Source organism: Pocillopora damicornis, chromosome 4 (genome assembly GCF_964200805.1).
Source record: "Pocillopora damicornis chromosome 4, jaPocDami1.2, whole genome shotgun sequence".
NCBI classification, from domain to species: domain Eukaryota; kingdom Metazoa; phylum Cnidaria; class Anthozoa; order Scleractinia; family Pocilloporidae; genus Pocillopora; species Pocillopora damicornis.
In genome coordinates, this window is record NC_142673.1 from 29207426 (window position 1) to 29229583 (window position 22158).

A 22158-nucleotide genomic window follows, 5' to 3' on the forward strand; every position below is an offset into this window, starting at 1 on the left:
TTCACTCAACAGCGAGGTCTTACCCCAAAAATGAAAATCCTGAGGTTGAGAAAAAAATCTGTCAAAGAGCAGTACCGTCTCCAAAAACCGTTTAACGGGATTTTCCATAATATAGGAATTTATTGTTTTTTTAGAGGGCACGGTAACGAATCTTGCAATCTGATTGGTTCTTTACCCGGTCAGTATTTTCCTATCTCTGCCCACGGGCCACGGTAACGCTTTCGTGAGTCGCCGAGTACATCCCAACTTTCGTTGTCATTTTTCATAAATATACCTCGTTTTCCAGCTGGGCAGTATTTTTAAGCAAACACGTCGGTCACTACCTCAAGCCGATAAATAACTTATGAATCCTCCCTTTTCTCTGTATCAAATCACTTTAGTTGACAGAAAAATATTGGTTTCAGAATGAATTTGTATAAACAATAGTGTCATTACGTTGATTGACAAGCGGCCTAAAAACCGTCTGCAATTAATTTTAATCGTTCACAAAAAGTACCCAGAAAGTTGAAAGGTGAGGTATTTGGTTACAGTTAAACTGAACGATGGAACTTTCATTCATTTAATATCTGAATTTTCTCGAGCAATTTGTTCATAGTAAAAAAAAAAGCGAGCGAAGTTTTAATTTAAGTTCTACAACAAATATACGCTCCTGGTGAGTCTTTCCAATTCTGTTCAATTTGGACATTTGTACCTTAAATTGCGCGAACAGAAATTGAAGGAATTGAGAAAAGGCTGCATTAAATTCCCTTGTGTCTCGTTGGAGTGTGCCGTTCGAATTTAGTTTTTGTGAAGGAAAGATCAGAGTTAAACACGCCATTACAGCAAACAAACAAGCAAACTCTCACAACTTCAAAATAAAAAATTGAATTTACTCACAATTACTTTCCTCGCCGTTTACTTAATGAACAGAGGTAAATCTTCGTACATGAATGAATGGTCGATGAGAGTAAATAATACTTTCCGTTAGATCATTAACTTATTTTTAAGAAAACATTGTCGTGACAGTCCTTGCCAAACTAGTTCTGTTGGTTTTCAAATGTTCCTACGATTTTTTTTTTCTTGCGCGCTCTCTTATTGACAGGTGTCAGATTGTGACAGATACTTGTAAAAATAATGTTTAAAAGTTTGTTTTGAAGCCTTTTAAATCACCTTTATCGGAAATGAAAATGTTTCGCTGAGGCATCTCTCTTAAATTTGCATCACCTCTATTTTAACTACCATTTACTCACTCAAAAGTTGTTCAGTTTATGGAAGTATTTACGGCCATAAGTCATTCGGGTTCTTTCGGAAAGAATTTCGTCAAGTTTAAAAACAATAAATATGTTATTTACCGGCTAAGGGTCGGTCCGTATGGTGAAAAACTGTGACCTCGGTCTTGAAAATGCTGCCCTCGGCCTACGGCCTCGGGCAGTATTTTCAAGACCTCGGTCACAGTTTTTCACCATACGGACCTCCCAGCCGGCAAATAACATATATATATTAATGGGTGATTGTCGCACAACGCTTACTTATACACGTGTGGAAGTCAATCGACTGCAAAAGGGGACAATTGGTCATTGAGCGCTCTGAATATAACCGGTCAGAGCCTAGGAAAACTGTATCCAGCCGCTGATAATCGTAGACAATGCAACCTCTCAAACCGACCCGTTGCCGCATATGGAAAATCTCGCCCAAGGCTCTCTCTTTTTCCGCTGAATCGAGGCTACAAAATATCTTTGATGAGCGACGATAATCGAGAAAGATGTAGGAAAGTACGCTCCTTTCCTTTTTCGGTATAAATAACGCTGTGTCAGCTTTAGAGTGACATTTGAGGTGAGTTCTGAGGTAAAATACCTTTATGAGTCGGAATATTTCTTGCATGAAAGTTCAGGGCAACCAGGTTATACTACGTAAGCTTTTACAAGATCAACCAGCGCGCTGATTTGATAGGACTCGTTCAACAGCGACATAGCAAACAACATTGCGAGAAGAAGCCGCTTTTCCCTTTACCAGAAAAGAATATTCCTTTCAAATTCAGAAATTTTCTTAATTTTTTCGCTCTGTATACCGATGGATCTTTCTTAGTTTGATTGTTTGACTGGCATGGTACAACGAGATTACATGACGTGTAAATTTCCGAGAAATCTTTCTTTTAGATTGTACATTTCAGTTTTTTATGGTTGTTTGTCGTCTCCGAAGATAAATTATTACTAATTTCAAAGTTGTTGATACTACTTTGAGTCAAAAGACGAATATTTCAGTGTTACAAAGTACGATAAAGTCGAAGAAGATGTCGAATACCTCCGTGATGAGTAATTCTGTTGGCGGCATAGTAATTAACTTGATGTGTCTCGAGTCGTAAATTTGCATGCTCGCGTGATTTTAAAAAATGTGAGAAACATTACGTGACATCAATTTAATATTAAGGTAATTGAAATGAATCAAATGATTTAGAATCTCAAGTGGAAATACGAAATCGTATTTTTGAGGAGAAACCCAAGATCAGCTAAACTTTTGTTAAACCCTGGTTTAGTATAAATCCATGTTAACAACTGCGCTTGCAAACCTTCCAAAGCTGATAAAATGTCAAATTTCAGAGTCGAATTTATACCTCTGTTGTCCGAACGTCAAAATCGGCATTCCTTGCATTTTAGGCGACTCTCCTCGTTGCTCATGAACCCCTCAAGCAGATGAGGACGGATCTTCGACTCGACTTGAATCGACTTGCTCTCAGATTATCGTGACAGTTTTCGTAATTCTAAAGCTTTTTTTCAATGTTGCGTGAGAAACTTGAGTGTTTTGATTGTGACTCACTTAAATTTTTCACAAAACTTACCACAAAGTCAACCTTATTAGATCTGGAGGTTTTATTATTTAATTTTTTGTTGCAGACAGTTTTAATTTCAAGATGTTCCGGCGAACTTTGGATGATATAAAGAGTGTCGCGAAAACATTCATTGAGTTCTTGGAGGAAAATGACTTAAAACATGAAATGCCTAGAACCGACTTGAAGAGCGTATTTGAATCAAAATACCGTCTTAAATATTGTACACCTGGAGTTTCTTTCTCATCCGTGCTTAATACGCTTAAGTATCACTTACGCCAATGTCAGGAAATCCACGGTCGTGTTATTTTTGGCAGCGGGGAGGCAGCAGCGCTTCGAATGCTCTCCATTGAGGATCTTGAAGAGTCAAGTTCTGACGAGGAAGAAGAAAATTATAGCAGGAACCCTCGATGCAAGATTTGTAGGAGACGTTTTCAGGATATTGCAGCCCTCGAAAATCATTTAGAAACGGTTAGCCACCGTCAACAGAGTGTCTTGAAGAAGATTAGAGAATCAGTTGAGAAGTAAGTATAAATGAGACCTTTTGAAACGTTCACGATCCTTGTTTACATAATCGATGAAAAAAATTTTTGATGTGGACGCAAGTGATTCAGACACTTGACTCAAGTCACCCACGTGAAAACAACTCGTCTGATCTCTCTTGCCCCAGTCTCGCTCAGCAATGCTACGCAGGGTCGGTACGTATTTAGACGTTTGACATACAATAGCGAAACCCCTAAAGATGATAACTTTTATCAACCAAACCAAAGACAAAATCACTTCCCTTTCAACTTTTATCTGAATCAAGAGAACACGAACCGATTTCACCTCCTTTTCTTTTGCTGTTATTTATTCACATTTTTCGATTTTTTTAAACGTCGTTTCCACAATATCGAGTGAGGTAGAAAGTGGCAGGGCCTGTCCACTGAGAAAATTTGCACAGCACGTTGCGAACGAGGTCGCTTTGTGCTAATATTTTGGGTAAAAGCAGTGCAGAAGAAAGTAAAATTTATTCGAAATCTGAAAGAGTGCAAGCAATTTCACTGATATCATCATTACCAAAACAATTGTTTGTGCTATAAGCAATTTGTTTTATTTTAACAAAACAGGCCTGCCCTTGTATTGGATAAAAATGGAATTATGGTCACCTCCATGCCTCAAGCTGACGAAAATGGTGTCATTGAGTTAAATGTTGGAAAGGGAGAGGGTGGAAGAATAACTTTGGTAGTGGAAAATACAGGCACCGAGGAAGTTGAATTGAAGGACATAACTCTTTTGTGGAAAGTGAATTTCTTTATTTACTCGGATATATCATCAGTTGGACCAGATCGAGGAAATCTTTACGCAGGTAACATTTTTTTTTCAACTATATGCCCGACTTATCTATATTACACATGTTATACATTATTATACGACCGTGTTCATTCTTGGCTGCTATAATTGCCACCACCCTCTCTATTTCCGGCTTACAAATCAAGATGATTCGTGCACTATGGTCGGTTAAAATAGGGTAAAGAGAGAGTTTAAGTTGAGCCCTTTGCCAGAATCTTCGCAAAAAACGTTCAAGCGGTTGGGACGATTGTATATGAAATAGAAAAAATTATTCGAATCAAACGACCCCGATAGTACAAATATAGTGGCCGAGTTTGCAGTCATGCCCAGTTTCCATAACATCGCTCGAGACGATCATATTGAAGCCAGGCCATAGAGGACACCCGTAAGAACCACGCTGTTATCAACCCAACGATAGAGTATTGTAACCCTAAGACATAAGGTCCGCAACGCGGACGAATTGTAAAAGCCTCTTACTTACCTGATCCGTACGCTGATCCTCTTTTTATAGGAAAAAGAAGTACATTTTCTATAGGCTGCAAAAATCGACGCGAATATGGCTACTCTTATGTACCAGTTGTGCTCACATTCGAACTAAAGAATGGCTCAGAATTTCACATCTTGAGGTTTTTAGCTGTGCAGATTGTCAGCGATCTGTTTGAGGAGCTTAGGCCGACTTCACGGTATAGGACTCCTTCCAAAGCCCAGAAGGTTCCATGGGACGTCAAAACTACGAGGGGCCTGGCACTACCACCGTACGTATGCTCAACATATCTCTAGGCCGGCATATGTCACCTTTCAATTGATGTCCTCGATCCTTTGATCTCTCCTCATGGGTTGTATTCCAGAAAGAAATAGTATTGATTCAACTTCAGCCCTATATCTTTACTTGGTATTGTTGCAGAACTCTGCGGACCCTACTCAATGTCGCAACAAGAGAAACCCGCACTCAGAGATATCGGTGGAATAGTTACCTTTAATTCCATTGTCAATCTGGCTCCGGTTGTTCGAAGGTCGGATAAAACTATCCCCTGGATAAATCTCTATCCGGTGAAGAGCGCTATACGTTTTGCCATCACTTATCCGCTCGATAGCGTTATCCGCCCTTTATACATCTGGGCCCTAGTCTTTCCACAAAGCTTTCAGAGCTGTTGTGAATACAGCTACATCAAACTGAACTGACTAATAGTGTCTTAGCATCATATTAAGACGGTAACCGAGGTTTGCAATACTCGACAACTGGTGTTTTTGTGTATTTTAGGCTGAGGCGAGATGGCTTACGTATGGAGAAATTGGAGCGCTATGAAGTCCCTCCCACTGTCATTGCGCAGCATGATCGAAGGGGAATCAGGTAAAACTCTAACCACAACAACGTTGTTGCGGATAATGCTTAATGTTAAATAGAAAAAATAGTAAAGGTCAAACAAAAAAAAAGCATAGAGATTTTCTTTTTAGGATCTTGACAGTTTTAAAAAATGTGCTTTAAAATGCAAGTGAAGCTGAATAAAATAATTTGGGCATTTCTTCTTTTCTTACTATAGGGATGATTTTCTCCCAGCTACAGTATGAACAATTAAAATGTAGACTAATTTGCTTTTCTCTTTTGTCATTTTCCTTTTTGCCCTTTCAAAGACCGCTTCAATGCAATGAGGTGGATCTCTCTTGCGAACAGTAATTATTATTCTCATAATGGTGGAAATCACTACCAATCAAAGTGATTTCGAAATCATTTTAATTGAGCGTATGCTTGAGTGCCATTCAAAAACAGAACTGCTCTCAAACAGAGTAGTTGCACACCTCCATTTTTCATTTTTTCGTTCATTCATTCATTCACCCATCCTGTTTTTGCATCTGTTCTTGTTGCTCAGCATTACTTCTCTTTGAACTGCAGGGAACAGCTAGAAAAACCGCTAACTTTTGACAGCTACAAGGACAGGTTTCGTCTGCTTCTCCAGTTAGAAGAAATTCAAATGAAAAAGGACATCAGGCACTACGATCTGAAAGAGGTGGAAATGGAAGAAGACAGAACTGACCGAAGGTTCCTTATCCTGGAGGTAAGTTTTACCTAATCACTTTATCTTTAACCCCAAGGGGTTGCATAAAGATTCGTTAATTGAAGGCTATTGAACGTACGTTACAACTTGCCATGGTTGTATGGTGGAGGATTGTGGCTTGTTACTAATTATTTACGTCAATCCTTTGACACTAGGTACCAGGCCTTGCTGAAAACCGTCCATCGGTGTTGCGTGGAGATAGAATTTATGCATACGAACATGGTTTTCGCCAACATCGCTACGAAGGAATTGTACATAAAGTTCAACTGCTGAACGTAAAACTTGGATTTGATAGGTCAAAGTGAGTAGCTGTTTTCATTTCAAGCTCAAATATGTTTCCTCAAAACTCGTAAGGTAAAGGAGTGCTAGAAGTACCAACTCCCCAAATGATACAGATGTACATTTTCTTTTAACGAAATAGCGAGCCCTCACGATTGAAAATCTTATCCTCCATGACTCTTCGAAGTTCAAAAAAATCCCTGATGCTGTTAAGTTTGAGTATTCTCACCTCTTGTTCACAGGATAATGTAATACTTCAATAACGCGAAGCTATAAGTCAATCATTCTTTTTCAGTATGACCATCTGCCCAGAAATAACAGTTTTTTTTAACTAACATCATCCCGCCAATCTTCGTCATTGATGCACATTATTGTTACTTTGACGGGCATTGTGGCGGATTTTGCGGGCTAAAATGGAGGGGGGGGAGCGAACTAAGAATTCGCGTGATTGTTCACACTATTTTGTTGTCATTTTTTCAGATTTTGTTTTCTCAGTGCTCTCCAAAGGGACAATGATAGTAACAAAGCTGATGCTCTTAGGATATAAATATGTTTTAAGCCCTACTTAGAGTCATTTTAACCCTCGCTTAGCTGCTCGGGCCAAAGTGACTCTGAGTCGGGCCCAAAACATATTTAACGCCCGCGAAAGGACACTGCAAAGTACTGAAATGTTTGCTGGAATCATACCATAGAGAGAAAGTAACGGTATGTGTATTCCATCAATCATCGATGGCTTCTTTTTTTCGGCTTCAGAATACCGTTTATAAAGGGGAAAAAGTTCGACATTCAGTTCACATTCAACAGACTGACGGTGCAAATGGAACATCGCGCGTGTGAGCGGATTGCGCCGGAGAGAAGGAAAGAAATGCGACTAGTTCTTTTTCCACAACAAGAAAGTCTTGTTCGCAGAGCCGAGATTAATGAAAGAGTCGACGACAGGTACGTTTTAAGAGATAGATTTAGAATAACGTTTGTTACAAATGCGTACTACCAAATCCCGCCCAAGAGTAATATCACGTACTTGGCTGAAAGGTTGAAAACGAAAGTTTAAATTTTCCTGTTCGCTGTTCACGTAGACGTAGTTCCAAGGTGACTGACGTGATCGATTCTTTGGGATTTCTCAAGCTTTCCCACGTAACTTGCAAACTGAGTGCAGTACGCTTATTATGGAGAAGGCTATCATACTTGGTTTTCTTTTATGACATTTCTGTTCGTTACATCCGATTCTGTTTCAGATCTTTTTACGATCGCAACTTAAACGATGAACAAAAGCAGGCGGTTCAGAAGATTTTGTCAGGATCTTCACGCCCTGCTCCTTACCTCGTGTTTGGACCCCCAGGAACTGGAAAAACTGTTACGTTGGTGGAAGCCATCAAACAGGTATGGATTTAGTCAATGTTTGCTAGCTTTTTATTTCTCCCTCCTCTCTTCAAAGCTGATAAGTAGATATGCTTTTATGTGATGTGAAACTGTTGAAACTTTCAACTCGTATGGACACTCTATTCCAAACCTGTCGGTACATAAACACTAAAGCCGGTAGTTATTATTTTCACTCGTTACTGTCGTACTTAGGTACATAATCAAATTGAGTCAAGTGTCATTCTGGCGTGTGCGCCTGAAAACAGTGCTGCTGATCTGTTAGCCGAGCGTTTACTACTTCACGTTGACAAGGGAAAGTTGTTCAGGATGTATGCTGCATCAAGACCTTGGGAATTCGTGTCACAACCTCTCAAGGTAGGGTTCTTCAAACACAATGCGGAAATAAATCCTGAAGACAACACCTAAAGTTCCGAAAACTTTTCTGCTTAGTTCTGTTTGAATAACAGAAAATGCGGCTTTGAAAATAACCCTCTCTCTGCTGATCCTGAGCCGCAAATGTATGAAATAGAAATGATAAATCTAGTAACGTTCAAACGCTTATCATCGCCCCGAGATAAATTTTTGTGCTTTCAACTAGATGGGATGACTTTACTGAACTTCCGTTTCCATTTTCACATTTTAAACTGGCAAAGCTGTTTGAAGTTTTTAAAGCTATTTCACGTCGCTGATTCCTCCAAAGGGTGACCGACAGTTCACACTTGTACTTTGTGGTTCGTTTAATTTATGTAAGGTATGGCAATTTTCAGGACGCCCAAGTGGTGAATTTTGACCGAGTGACGCGTGAAGTGTATTATCCCTCAAAGGAGGATTTGACGGAAAACTATCGCATAATTGTTACTACTTTGGTAACGGCAGGAAGGTAAGCTATAAGATCTTAGCACTCTAAAGTGCCTAGAAGCAAATCACTAGAAAATAGGAAAGAAGAAAATTACCTTCTCTGATGTCCTACGCTACTCGTTGTGGTGAGATGGGGTAACCATATTTTCCATTAATTGGTCTTAATTGAGAGTTAAAGCAAAACTGGAAGGGATTGTTACGGATACTTCAAGCAGTCATCATTTTCCTCTATGCGTTTTTCAGATTGGTTTCTGCATCATTCCCTCGGCATCATTTCACGCACATTTTCATAGACGAAGCGGGGCATGCAAGAGAACCTGAGTGCATCATCCCTGTGGCGGACCTCCTGGACCCTGATAACCCCAGGGGCGGTCAGCTTGTGCTCGCGGGAGACCCTAAGCAGTTAGGGCCAATCCTTAGGTGCAAAACAACACAGGAATATGGCCTCGGTGGGTACTAAATGCACGGAGCTCAAAAAGGAAAAAACGAACCTCTCTATCGACCATGCTGCGGAGAGGTTATGAAAGTCCCGTGCAAATCTTGATTTCAAAACGAGCACCACACAAGCGTGGCTAAAAGTGTTATAAGACAAATCATGGAATCATCGTTGTATAGTACACAGGCACATAACCAAATTCACGGTTATTTCCAGAAGCTGGGCTCGTTGTTGTCTTAAGCAGCGAGTAATTAAGAAATATATTCATGCCATATTTCATTAATTCTCGCAATGTCTTGTTTTTTCGCAAAAACGTCGCTTTTCTGTAGCTCGTGTGTATCTTTGGACCTTTGTCGGCCCACCGATTTGCTTACTTCGTTCAAATGCTCATAGAGAAAAAAGGCCAGATTGATTTTCTGTCACCTTCGCAGAGACTTTTTTGACTCGGAAAGCTCAGCAAGCTTTCCTAGTCAATGCATTATATATGTTAATGGCCTCAACTGCTCTAAATTTACATTAACACCTGGTTACGATAAAATCTATCTATTTCATTTTCAGGCATTTCCCTTTTGGAGAGATTGATGACGTCATGCAACACGTACTGGCGAAACCCAAACTACGATCCAAATCTTTTAACAAAACTTGTCAACAACTATCGCTCACACAGAGACATCATCGAGATTCCCAAAAAACTATTTTATGACGATGAGTTAAATGAATGCGCTGGAGATTTTAGGTGAGACAAGTAACGAAATTATTAATAAACACTTGGCTTCTCTTAACCCTCTCACCCCTGAGAGTGACTAACATCTAATTTCTCCATGCAATATCTCCCCCGAATCACATATGAAGGTCACAAGAATAAAGGAAGCGATCACCGACTAAAGAAGCTCTTGATCGTTAAACAAATTCTCCTTGTCAGCACCTTAAGAAATGTATGATGAACGGTATGGAGAATATGCATACTGATATTAGGGTGTAAAGGGTTAATATAACCCCACCAGTCTCTTTTGTGATATGAACATTGAATGTTTTTTTTTTGATGTTTTTTTTTCTATTCATTGTCCAGCCACTGAAAGGGACCCAGCCACTGAAGGGGACCCAGCCACTGAAGGGGACCCAGCCATTATGGCACACTCCCTTGCTCAATCTCCATCTCTTCTGTTTAGGAACTGACTGACTGACTGACAGACAGACCGACTGACTGAGGCAGGCAGAGTGGCCAGCGGAATGATCAGGCTTACCAACTGACTTAGCATCTCATATTTGATTAAGGTGTTTTGATTAAAAAGGGTAACTTTTGACCACAGGAACATTATGCTAAATTGGGAGGAGCTGCCGAATAAGCAATTTCCGATGATCTTCCACGCGGTGTATGGCAAAGACGAACGAGAAGAGAACAGCCCTTCGTTCTTTAACGTGACTGAGGTGGCAACTGTGGAATTGTACCTGAAGAAACTTTTGGACGACAGAGAGAGAAGCAAACGGCTGATGCACCTTAAACCTGAGATGGTTGGAATCATTTCACCCTACAAGAAACAAGTAGGTCAATTACATAAACGCCGCATTTTATCTATGGCCGTTATAACCTAAGAACAAACCGTTTTTTTCGTTTTCCTCTTCCGTTCTTAAGACGACGAAATCGTTGTAACAGATAAGCATCATACAACTTAACAACTTGTTAAAGAGATTATTTTCAATCAAAACCTCGTCTGCTTGAAAAGTAAATTTGTAGCTTACGATACAAGCACTCACGCAGACAATTTCCGCATGCTGTTTCTAAAATTTACTGAACCAATTCTTGGACAAAAATGTAACTTTCCTTTTCTCCTTGGCATAGGGCAGAGGATACAACTATTTTTTCTCAAAACAATCTCAAATTCTCTTGTTTGTTAGGTGCAAAAGATTCAGAAGATGATTGAAAAGAGAGGACTCGGTTCAGAAATCAAAGTCGGCAGTGTGGAAGAATTCCAGGGACAAGAACGCAGAGTGATCATCTTGTCAACTGTTAGGAGCACTAACAAAGATTATCTTGACATGGACAAGGAATTTCACCTTGGATTCCTAGACAACCCGAAGGTATTTAGACAGCGATTTACTATCTATACTGCTATAGCCTTCAATATCGCACATAGAGACAAAAAAAAACAGTGCCATATATTGACACTCAACAAATCATTCAAAAGGCCAAGCTTTTCTGAAACATTTTAACTAATTCTAGCGTGTTTTTTAGCTGCCAACATGTAATATCCTTGGTTAGTCCTATATGTCATTGTAAATGTACAATGACATTGTGTAATACTAATAAGTTTCCACGTCTAACATTCGACTCACCAATGGCACTCAAGCTAACTGTGGGCGCATGAAAACTTGTTAAGACAAATCCAAGTAATAAAATGTATGTACGTAAGAAGAAAAAAAAAACATGTCAGCGAACAAAAAGACAAACGCACGGTACTAACGTGAAATGTCCCTTTTAGCGATTCAACGTGGCTGTAACTCGTGCCCAGGCTCTCCTGATTGTGATAGGAAACCCAGACATGCTTAGCATGGATGAAAACTGGACAAGGTTAGTTGCAAGTTTGTTTTACGTAAGGAATAATAAGAGAAATGTTTAACTCTACTAAATGCTACTGAAATTTCGTACCTTGGAATGAGAATCATGGCTGTTTTAACAGCGAATTGTCTGGCAACGTTAAATGACTCACGAATCAAGTGTGTTCGCTTGGTTTAAGTTAAATAGTCAGTCAGTCAGTCAGGTGATCTATCAGTCATTAGATACTTGTTTTAAGTGGTTGTGAAGAACAGCTCCCCTCTAACGACTGTCAACTGGTTTACTTGAAAGATGTGTTTACTTTTATGAATGTATATTTTCAGACTTCTGGAGTACTGCAATAAAAATAATGCTTGGGCTGGTGAGAAAAGAAAAAACGAAGTTGAGGATATAGCAAACGTTCTGCGAAAACTTCATCTCTATCCACTAGAATCATCAGGTAAATAGCCAAGCTAAACTGAGCACAAATTTCAGTCATAGACCTTGACAAACCGCAAGCCAGAACAAGGACTTCTGGTGGCTCATTAAGGAACCTGGCTACACTGTGAGCTGCCACACCACGCTTGTGAACTACGATTGGTTTCAAAACTCAAAAATTTTTCCTTGTTTTCAATTTTTTGTTTCTTCTTTGGGCATAACTGTGCACAACAAAGCATTCCATCATGTCAAATTAACTCTCTATTGGAATAAATCCACTACTTTATGCAGTCATTATGCCTGGCAAGTAACCAAAATATTGTGAACAATCAAGGAGCTCTCAGACAAAAATGTAACAGCATTGTTTAACTTTTGATTTCTGTAGTCTTTCATAACCACTCTCCTCTTCAAACTACTGTGTATTGCAACACCTCTGCGCAGATTAGATTAGGAAGTAAGCCTGTTGACTTTCTCTTTCAGAAGTCGGAGATTCAGAAGTCAGTCAACGTCTACTACAAGAGCACCCTGAGTGGCAGAGGCGTGAATGATTTTCTGTTGCACCTTGCATTTATTCACCTAAGATTGTGCAACAACTCTTAGAAGTTGTTCCTGAAGCAAGAGATGTCTACAAGGGTTACAAGCTCAGATTCAAAATTTTAAAGTTCTAACTAAGACATTTATTTGCAGTTGGAGTTGATTTAACATGGTTACAGGAAGGTGTTTGAACATGGGATAGGGGTAATTCAAAGGTATTAGAGGTGGAAATAGTGAAGTAACATAAGGGTGATGTCATTAATTTTTAAAATATACAGTAAGTAAAAAATAGCAAATAAAAATCACAACCAAAAAAATCACAAAAAAACAAAAAAGGTTATAGTAACTAAAAAACAGAAAAGAGAACTGTGAATGAGAGAAATCTAAGTGCTTCAGATGATGATTTTGCTTTGAATTTGTCAATTAAAATTTGTGGCCTTCTTCCTCTTGCTACTCTAAATTTGATGTGGTATGTACTGCCAAAAACTCCTTTTACAAGTTGGTGGCATTTAATTGTTATCTATTTTCTATCAATGACTATTTATTTTCATAAATCAGAGGGAAAATGGTCCCATATAATATTAAGCACGATTTAACTTTGAACTTTGCTGGAAATAAATATCATGATAATATTTTTGGTAAGTAATGATGATCTATAAAAGTACATTCATGAATTTAACAAGGAGAACAGTAAGTTGGAAAGAGGTGTGGACAAAATACAACCAGCAAATATGATATATGAATAAAACCTTCATTTACAGTACAGTGTTTATTTTGCTAAAGTGGTAATTTTGGACAGTATTTTATCATCTCTGTTTTACTGCTCCTTTGTGAAATTCTCAATTTCCAAAAAAAATATTAACAATTGGCATGCTGCATTACCTTTTCTGTTATCTATTGGAGAATATGTCTTGGAAGTTTTGTTCTTGACAAAACAATGCAGTCTAGTGCTCTGTGAGATTCTTAACTGCATGTTTAATAATGCTGTTGGGACTTGGGTCAAGGTTGACCCTTTAGGAATTCTTGACGAAGTTAAAGTTATTCAAATTTATATTTGCTTTTGGTTGTTGTCTCCAAGAGTCTGTCATTTGGAGTATTACATGAGGTCTTGATTGAAGACTTTTTGCAACACTGTCCTCGGGTCATCTTTTCTAGCTCTAGTTGAAAGTTCTAACTCTATCGTATGAGGCTGTTGCTATCACTTTCCATTTCCATCAAGAAGATCTTTTGCTTCATTAATTTTTGCAGCAAGATATGGGGAGCCTCCTGCAAGATAGATTAAGAATACATATTTAGTTTTTAAGTCTATGTTGGTTAAATTTTACACACAAGTTTAAAAAAAAGTAGTTTGCAAACTTTTCTTGCCTTCCTAGGTTCATATGATGCCCCACCAAAGGGAGTTTTTAATACGCCAAACTTTGACATTAAATCTCACCTCTACTCAATTTCAACAGAGCAATGTTTGCATTTTTGGTTGATTACACCTCAGTAGAATATAATTGTTAAATTTACCTCTGTCAGGGTGATTTATCAACATTATTCTTCTATGTGCCTCTCTGACTTTGGCCTTGCTTGCTGAAGGACTGCAGAATGAGATAAATGTACTCACATTTCTTAGACACCAAAAATTACTATTGAAATATAATTCAACTTTCTTGTGCTTGTATTACGCTCTGTCTTGCAAGTTCACCTCTATAATTTCTTCCCTTAAGCAAGATTATAAGGGAAAACCAATCTAAATTTATTCTCACAGTATTATCATGGAAATGATAATTTGTTTATTACATTGACAGCCAGCCCATTCATCCTTTATGATTCATGACAAATAACATAGAAATTAATTTACATCAAACTGAACTGTTTTTGTACCTAATTCCCAGAACTAAACCAGCTTCTCTTTTGGTCATTTTAGGTTCAAATCCTCCTCTGTAATAATGACTAAACTCCTGTTTGTAAAGAAATATATAAAATGTGGAAAATATTTATCTCAAAAGTACATCATCAGCATATTCCAGTTAGTTCCTCAGAGGGAAGGAAGAAAAGAGGGGAGTGAGGGGGAAGGGTGGAGGACTCAAACTGAAAACTGTCTGAGCTGTTTTAAGTTGTTTTCTGTAGAATATTCCCTAACTGCCTTGAATTTTCTAAAGAAAGCTATGTAATGCAATTGGTGGAAACTTCAGTAGTTAAGATCACAGGCATTTTTTTTTCACCAAGCTAAAATTTTCACCTCTAACTATACCCCAATGCATTCCTTTTGTTTTACAACACTTATCCATCATGTAGTAAATTTTGTGAACATTGGTATCTGTCTGATGAAAGGGTTACTTGGTCCTTGAAAAAAAGGAGCCTAGAGTTTTACTGTAAATATGCAAATACAATCTTCTTACAACAGTTTACAAGTTGAAAAGCTAGGAAGAATTAGTGTGATTACTTTGGCACATGATGCTTTTCTCCCCAATTTTAACTGACATTTAATAAATTATTTTTAAAATAATTCTAATTAATAATACAGTAACATCACTTGATACTCATATTAATTACCACCAGGTTAAGAAATCAAACATAAAATGAGATTCTCGCTGACGAGGGCCAACTGAGTGCAATACTGGTTTCGTGAACTAAACAAACACGTAACTTTATCATGAAGGACTTCCCATCTGTTCTTAACACTACTTACCGGTATCTTAGGGATAATCTTAGGTATCTCATTTAAGTTAACTTTTCTTAACGCCTGCATGGCAAAACGGCCTGAAATACGAAAGAAGTCCTCTATCAGGAATTATGCAACACGTGCAAATCACAGATGCCAAGTTATTGATGCTTTTCTGCCATAAAACAAACCTGCTATCGCCGCTCCAGCGACTCCAAGCCCTGCTAATACGAGTGTAGTCTAAGGAAAAGTGAATACAACATCATATTAATAAATGGCCCGCAGAGATCACCATGAAAAAGCGAAGAATAATAACCCACCATTTTCTCGATGTGGACCGAGTGACTGTCATGACGCAGAAATTACCCATAGGGCATCACGCCAGCGAACATTCCCAGGATCCCAAGGGAATATAGTTGAAACAATTTTCGGGACATTTGTGCCTTGCACGAGTTGTTCCGGTATCTATCATGGCGGATCTTTTGGGTAGTGACGACTTTCAGGAAGATCCAGTAGCCGAATTTTTGGCCAGAGAACAAGATAATCTCGCTGAGCTTGGAGAAGATTTCGGTGAAGAACAACCAGAAGCTAATGTAAGTTCCTCGGAACCTTAGTTTTAGCAGTATTTAGGGCCATCCTACTATCGGTTTGTGATATTGTAGAGAACATGATCTTTAGTCTTGTCGTGTTTTAGTCGGAAGGCGTCAACGAAGGTTTGGACGTTTGATTAGTTATTATTAACTTGGGAATCATCTCTATCGGGAGCCATTCATTTTTATCGATGGCTCAATTTTTTAATCTAATGCAACTTTGCTATCCGGTTTGGACATATACATTACACGAAAAAGCTGCTTTCAAATTCGAAGGCAGGGCCTAATACAGACGCCACTGCGACTACATTTTTCACTTTGGCGACCAAATCCTGAAAGTTAGTCGCCAAATTGGCGACTAGAATCTTTCATCATAACCTTACCAAGAGATATAGTGAATTAACAAGATTTGCAAAGATAAAGATAAATCCGCGGCAAACTACCTCGTTAAGTTTATTTCCAAAACGCAGCACATGCATCTCGATCAATAACTAGACGCCTTATTGGATTTAGGTGAGCTTGAACGTTGTATATCATCCATCCTTGTGTCCACTTTGTAGTACGTTAAAGATCTTTTCCCTAACTTAATTTTGGAGGGTCTATCAAGAGCGCTGACAGCGTTAAAAATGGTTTTGTTTGTCTTTGAAACGGCGACCAACTTTTTTTTAATTGGCTACCACTTTGAAGAATTTAGGAGCCAAGTGACTATTAGAAAAAAAAATAATATCACGCCCTGGAAGGATGAATCATTTGGTCGTTGTTTCACCTAACACAAGTTTGAAAGCTTAGAATCTAAAAGAAGAAGGTAAGGCAGTCGGTAAATTTTCAAATTCAATTCGCTTAGTATGTTATTTCATGTCAAACATATAACGTCAAAATTCCGGTTGATGTCGTTATGTTTTGGCATTTTATGAGCGCGGGGAATGTCTTTGGTGTGATGAAAACTCGTCAGTGGTTTTGTTTTAGAAAGAAAAGTAATGAACAGAACAAGATGAACAAGAAATAAATAAATAAATAACATGTTAGGGTGCAGGGGTGCCTCAACTATGCCAAACCCATGAGTGCCTTCAAGCAAATTGATCAGGGTGACATTACATCGATCTTCTTTGTCCAGGTAATACTGGAGGTTTTAAAGGATTACACAACTAGTAACCATGAATTGTCTGCAAGGGATTTGTTTTAGCATGAGACCACAAAATTACAAATACTTGGTTTTCTTTTACAGGCAATGAATGGACTTCATGATGGATTAGGGGGAATGGATCATCAGCCGGTTGTTAATGGATTTGCTGATGAAGAAGTAATTTTACAGAATGCTTCTAGAGGTCATTTTGAATTAATTTCTCTGCAATATGTAATTTTTAAAGCTTTCCTGTAAACCAATAATCTGGTGGTCCCACTCTTAGTTACTTCAATTGTACAGTACTCTTTGGTATTCTGTGAACTTAAGTGGTAATAGAGAAGTTTTCAGTTGAGTGTAATACAACTCATTCCAAAGTGATCACAGCAGCCAACAAGAAAAACTGAGGTTAACATTGGTATTGGCTGATGAGAAAATTGGGGGAACTCAATGGACCATTTCTGAGTTTGTGGGGTTCAATGATCTGATGTTGAAATTAAGGGACGAGAACAATGCTAAGTGCAAAGTCATTCTTATGAGTATTTAGAATAAGGAGGTTGTGGTAGTGAAAATGAGTACAAAATTCTCGAAGGAGAGAGACATTCAGTTGAAAAAAGCAGAACTGTTTGATTTGTACAAGGAAGCTGCAGCAGTGAAGCAGGTCAAACTGGCCTTTTCTGCCAAAGACCACCCCCAAAACTCGGGCTTTCCTACAAGTAATAACCCATGGAATATCTGTATACTCACCGCTGTCTTATGGTTGACTAAAAGTGGGACGGAGATGTGGGACTTGGGGAAGTGGAACTCGGGGACGTGGAACTTGGGGACGTGAGACTTGGAGACGTGGGACTTGGGAACTCGAAAACTTGGAGACTCAGGGACGTGGGACTCGAGGATGCGCAGGGGCTCAGTGACGTGATAAACAAACAACACCTGATATTTTCACTGAATTTGTAGAGTATAATTTTCGGTGAGAAAGCAACGTTTGTTTGCTGGTACATGCACAAAGGTTGGAAGAAATTATATGATTGGCGTATAGTTGACCAATCAAAAACTACGAGGTGTAAGATCAAACCAATCATAATCGAGAAGAATGAAAGCGGTGTATTTCAAAACTTTAGCGCTATTCTAGATGATGATCGGCAAGCGACACCAAAAAGCAGTTTTTGATGTACTTTTGTTTCCTTGTAGAAAATGGCAACAAGTGATGATTTAAGTTCTGACCTCAGGATTCGTTCCCTGACAGAAAGGTAAGCTTCGACTTTTTGTGAGTGTCCATCGACTGCAAAAGATCGGTTTTTGTTGAGCATAGCAAACAGCCATAAAGTGTTCGTATTAGAATTTCTTTTAGTTCCAAATAATGATAGGTGTGAGAAGACACTGCTACAAATAAGCTGATTAGCACGTGTCTGGAATAAGATTGTGGGTGGCTGTGCCTCGTGTGCCACTTTTTTGTTCTTACCACATTTTGACGTCATCTGTGACATTTATTAATGAACAGACGCATGGCAACTTGGAATCTATTTGTTAACTAGATACTCGTTTTAAGTAGTTGTGAAGAACAGCTCCCCTCTGACAATTGTCACCCAACTGTCAACTGTTTTACTTGGAAGATGTGTTTACTTTTATGAATGTATATTTTCAGACTTCTGGAGTACTGCAATAAAAATAATGCTTGGGTTGGTGAGAAAAGAAAAAACGAAGTTAAGAATACAGCAAACGTTCTGTGAAAACTTCATCTCCAGCCACTAGAATCATCAGGTAAATAGCCAAGCTAAACTGAGCACAAATTTCAGTCATAGACCTTGACAAACCCCAAGCCAGAACAAGGACTTTTGGTGGCTCATTGAGGAACCTGGCTACACTGTGAGCTGCCACACCACGCTTGTGAAATACGATTGGTCTGAAACTCAAAACTATTTCCTTGTTTTCAGTTTTTTGTTTGTTCTTTGGACATAACTGTGCACAACAAAGCATTCCATCATGTCAAATTAACTCTCTATTAGAATAAATCCACTAATTTATGCAGTCATCATGCCTGGCAAGTAAACAAAATATTGTGAACAATCAAGGAGCTCTCAGCATTGTTTAACTTTTGATTTCTGTAGTCTTTCATAACCACTCTCCTCTTCAAACTACTGTACATTGCAACACCTCTGCGCAGATTAGATTAGGAAGTAAGCCTGTTGACTTTCTCTTTCAGAAGTCGGAGATTCAGAAGTCAGTCAACGTCTACTACAAGAGCACCCTGAGTGGCAGAGGCGCGAATGATTTTCTGTTGCACCTTGCATTTAATCACCTAAGATTGTGCAACAACTCTTGGGAGTTGTTCCTGAAGCAAGTGATGTCTACAAGGGTTACAAGCTCAGATTCAAAATTTTAAAGTTCTAACTAAGACATTTATTTGCAGTTGGAGTTGATTTAACATGGTTACAGGAAGGTGTTTGAACATGGGATAGGGGTAATTCAAAGGTATTAGAGGTGGAAATAGTGAAGTAACATAAGGGTGATGTCATTAATTTTTAAAATATACAGTAAATAGAAAATAGCAAATAAAAATCACAACCAAAGAAATGACAACAAAACCAAAAAAGGTTATAGTAATTAAAAAACAAAAAAGAGAACTATGAATGAGAGATATCTAAGTGCTTCAATTGTTGATTTTGCTTTGAATTCTTCAATTAAAATTCATGGCCTCCTTCCTCTTGCTACTCTAGATTTGATGTGGCATGTACTGCCAAAAACTCCTTGTACAAATTGGTGGCATTCGATGTTATCTATTTTCTATCAATGACTATTTATTTTCATAAATCAGAGGGGAAATGGTCCTATAAAATATTAAGTACGATTTAACTTTGAACTGGGCTGGAAATAAATATCATGATAATACTTTTGGTAAGTAATGATGATCTATAAAATTACAATCATGAATTTAACAGGGAGAACAGTAAGTTGGAAAGAGGTGTGGACAAAATATAACCAGCAAATATGATATATGAATAAAACCTTTATTTACAATACCATTTTGCTAAAGTGGTAATTTTGGAGAGTATTTTATTGTCTCTGTTTTACCACTCCTTTGTGAAATTCTCAATTTCAAAAACAAATTATTAACAATTGGTATGCTGCATTACCTTATCTGTTATCTAATGGACAATATGTCTTAGAAGTTTTGTTCTTGACAAACCAATGCAGTCTAGAGCTCTGTGAGATTCTTAACTGCATGTTTGATGATGCTGCTGGGACTTGGGTCAAGGTTGACCCTTCAGGAATTCTTGACAAAGTTAAAGTTATTCAAATTTAGATTTGTTTTTGGTTGTTGTCTCCAACAGTCTGTCATCTTGAATATTCCATGAAGTCTTGATTAAAGACTTTTTGCAATACTGTCCTTGGGTCCTTTTCTAGCTCTAGTTGAAAGTTCTAACTATATCATATGAGGCTGTTGCTATCACTTGCTATTTCCATCAAGATCTTTTGTTTTTTGCAGCAAGATATGGGAGCCTCCTGCAAGATAGATTAAGAATACACATTTAGTTTTTAATTCTATGTTGGTTAAATTTTACACACGAGTTTAAAAAAAGTAGTTTGCAAACTTTTCTTGCCTTCCTAGTTTCATATGATGCCCCACCAAAGGGAGTTTTTAATACAACAAACTTTGACATTAACCCTTTCAATCCCAAGATCTGATGGTGAATTCTCTCTTCCAGTTACCATGTACTTCCTTGAAAATTAGTGACAAGAATTTGGTGATAGATCAGGGTAATACATTTTTCCTGATAAGTTTGAGTATTCTCATTACCTTTTTGCTGGATAATGTATAGATATTAAAGGGAGAAGTTACATGTTAATCACCTCTGGGAGTTAAAGGGTTAAATTCCACCTCTACTCAAATTCAACAGAGTAATGTTTGCATTTTTGGTTGATTACACCTCGGTAGAATAATTCTTAAACGTACCTCTTTCAGGGTGATTAATCAACATCATTCTTCTATGTGCCTCTCTGACTTTAGCCTTGCTTGCTGAAGGACTGCAGAATGAGATAAATGTACTCACATTTCTTAGACACCTAAAATTATTATAAGAAGGAAGAAGGAAAAGAGGGTAGTGAGGGGAAAGGGAAAGTGGAAGGGGGTGAGGGGGGGGGCATGGAGGACTTGGATGGAGGACTTCTGAGCTGTTTTAAATTGTTTTCTGTTGAATATTCCCTTGCTGCCTTGAATTTTCTAAAGAAAACTTTGTATTGCTATTGGTGGAAACCTCAATAGTTATGACCACTGGTATTTTTTTTTCACCAAGCTAAAATTTTCACCTCTTACTTTACACTAATGCATTCCTATTGTTTTACAACACTTGTCCAACATGTAGCAAATTTTGTGAATATTGGTATCTGTTGGATGAAAGGGTTACTCGGTCCTTGAAACAAAGCAACCTAGAGTTTTACTATAAATATGCAAATACAATCTTCATACAACAGTTTACACCTTGAAGAGCTAAGAAGGATTAGTCTGATTACTTTAGCACATGGTGCTTTTCTCCACAATTTTAGTTCACATTTAATACGGTATTTATAAAATAATTCTAATTAATAATAAAGTAACATCACTAAATACTCAAATTAATTACCACCAGGATAAGAAATCAACATACAGCAACATCTCCAAACACCACCAGGTTAAGAAATCAAGCATAAAATGAGATTCTCACTGACAAGGGCCAACCGAGTGCAATACAGGTTTTGTAACCTAAGCAAACACGTAACTTTATCATGAAAGACTTCCCGTCTGTTCTTAACACTACTTACCGGTATCTTAGGGATAATCTTAGGTATCTCATTTAACTTAACTTTTCTTAACGCCTGCATGGCAAAACGGCCTGAAATAAGAAAGAAGTCCTCCATCAGGAATTATGCAACACGTGAAAATCATATATGACAAGTTATTGATGCTTTTCTGCCTTAAAATAAACCTGCTATCGCCGCTCCAGCGACTCCAAGCCCTGCTAATACGAGTATAGTCTAAGGAATAGTGAATACAACAACAGATTAGTAAAAGGCCCGCAAAGATCACCATGAAACAGCGAAGAATAATAACCTACCATTTTCTCGATGTGACCCGGGTGACTGTCATGACGCAAGAAATTACCCATAGGGCATCACGTCAGTACCAAGGTATGG

At 38.2% G+C, this 22158-nt stretch overlaps 4 protein-coding genes across 11 annotated transcripts; 2 read left to right on the top strand and 2 right to left on the bottom strand.

Moving 5' to 3' along the window:
* The first annotated feature begins 1647 nt into the window (after positions 1-1647).
* On the top strand, positions 1648-14071 carry LOC149047605 (RNA helicase MOV-10-like). 3 transcript variants are annotated; one of them, XM_089203962.1, is made up of 18 exons: positions 1648-1812; positions 2871-3327; positions 3913-4151; positions 4647-4890; positions 5397-5486; positions 6027-6189; positions 6345-6490; positions 7222-7407; positions 7704-7848; positions 8041-8202; positions 8595-8707; positions 8929-9134; positions 9680-9857; positions 10432-10663; positions 11018-11200; positions 11602-11690; positions 11999-12114; positions 12573-14071. In XM_089203962.1, the coding sequence occupies exons 2-18, from the start codon at positions 2888-2890 to the stop codon at positions 12638-12640; spliced, it is 3000 nt and encodes a 999-aa protein (XP_089060088.1). In that variant the 5' UTR covers positions 1648-1812; positions 2871-2887; the 3' UTR covers positions 12641-14071. The 3 variants fall into 3 exon arrangements, with proteins under 3 accessions (XP_089060088.1, XP_089060089.1, XP_089060090.1); XM_089203963.1 differs by having other exon boundaries at positions 1691-1812; positions 2875-3327; XM_089203964.1 differs by having other exon boundaries at positions 1712-1812; positions 3121-3327.
* LOC113683808 (mitochondrial import inner membrane translocase subunit TIM14) lies at positions 13357-15680 on the bottom strand. The gene is made up of 6 exons (XM_027201088.2): positions 15597-15680; positions 15468-15516; positions 15304-15374; positions 14496-14572; positions 14139-14209; positions 13357-13892 (listed from the first exon to the last, which is right to left on the bottom strand). The coding sequence occupies exons 1-6, from the start codon at positions 15597-15599 to the stop codon at positions 13825-13827; spliced, it is 339 nt and encodes a 112-aa protein (XP_027056889.2). The 5' UTR covers positions 15600-15680; the 3' UTR covers positions 13357-13824.
* Positions 15681-15704: 24 nt separating this feature from the next.
* On the top strand, positions 15705-20006 carry LOC113683927 (uncharacterized). The gene is made up of 5 exons (XM_089204010.1): positions 15705-15869; positions 17092-17166; positions 18178-18236; positions 18632-18747; positions 19190-20006. The coding sequence occupies exons 1-4, from the start codon at positions 15747-15749 to the stop codon at positions 18714-18716; spliced, it is 342 nt and encodes a 113-aa protein (XP_089060136.1). The 5' UTR covers positions 15705-15746; the 3' UTR covers positions 18717-18747; positions 19190-20006.
* LOC149047606 (mitochondrial import inner membrane translocase subunit TIM14-like) lies at positions 19974-22130 on the bottom strand. 6 transcript variants are annotated; one of them, XR_016185887.1, is made up of 4 exons: positions 22080-22130; positions 21787-21857; positions 20942-21012; positions 19974-20490 (listed from the first exon to the last, which is right to left on the bottom strand). XR_016185887.1 is itself a non-coding variant. In XM_089204013.1 (4 exons), the coding sequence occupies exons 2-4, from the start codon at positions 21816-21818 to the stop codon at positions 20435-20437; spliced, it is 198 nt and encodes a 65-aa protein (XP_089060139.1). In that variant the 5' UTR covers positions 21819-21857; positions 22080-22129; the 3' UTR covers positions 19974-20434. The 6 variants fall into 6 exon arrangements, 2 of the variants coding, with proteins under 2 accessions (XP_089060139.1, XP_089060138.1); XR_016185888.1 differs by having other exon boundaries at positions 21951-22088; XM_089204013.1 differs by having other exon boundaries at positions 20942-21051; positions 22080-22129.
* Between the last annotated feature and the right edge of the window lie 28 nt (positions 22131-22158).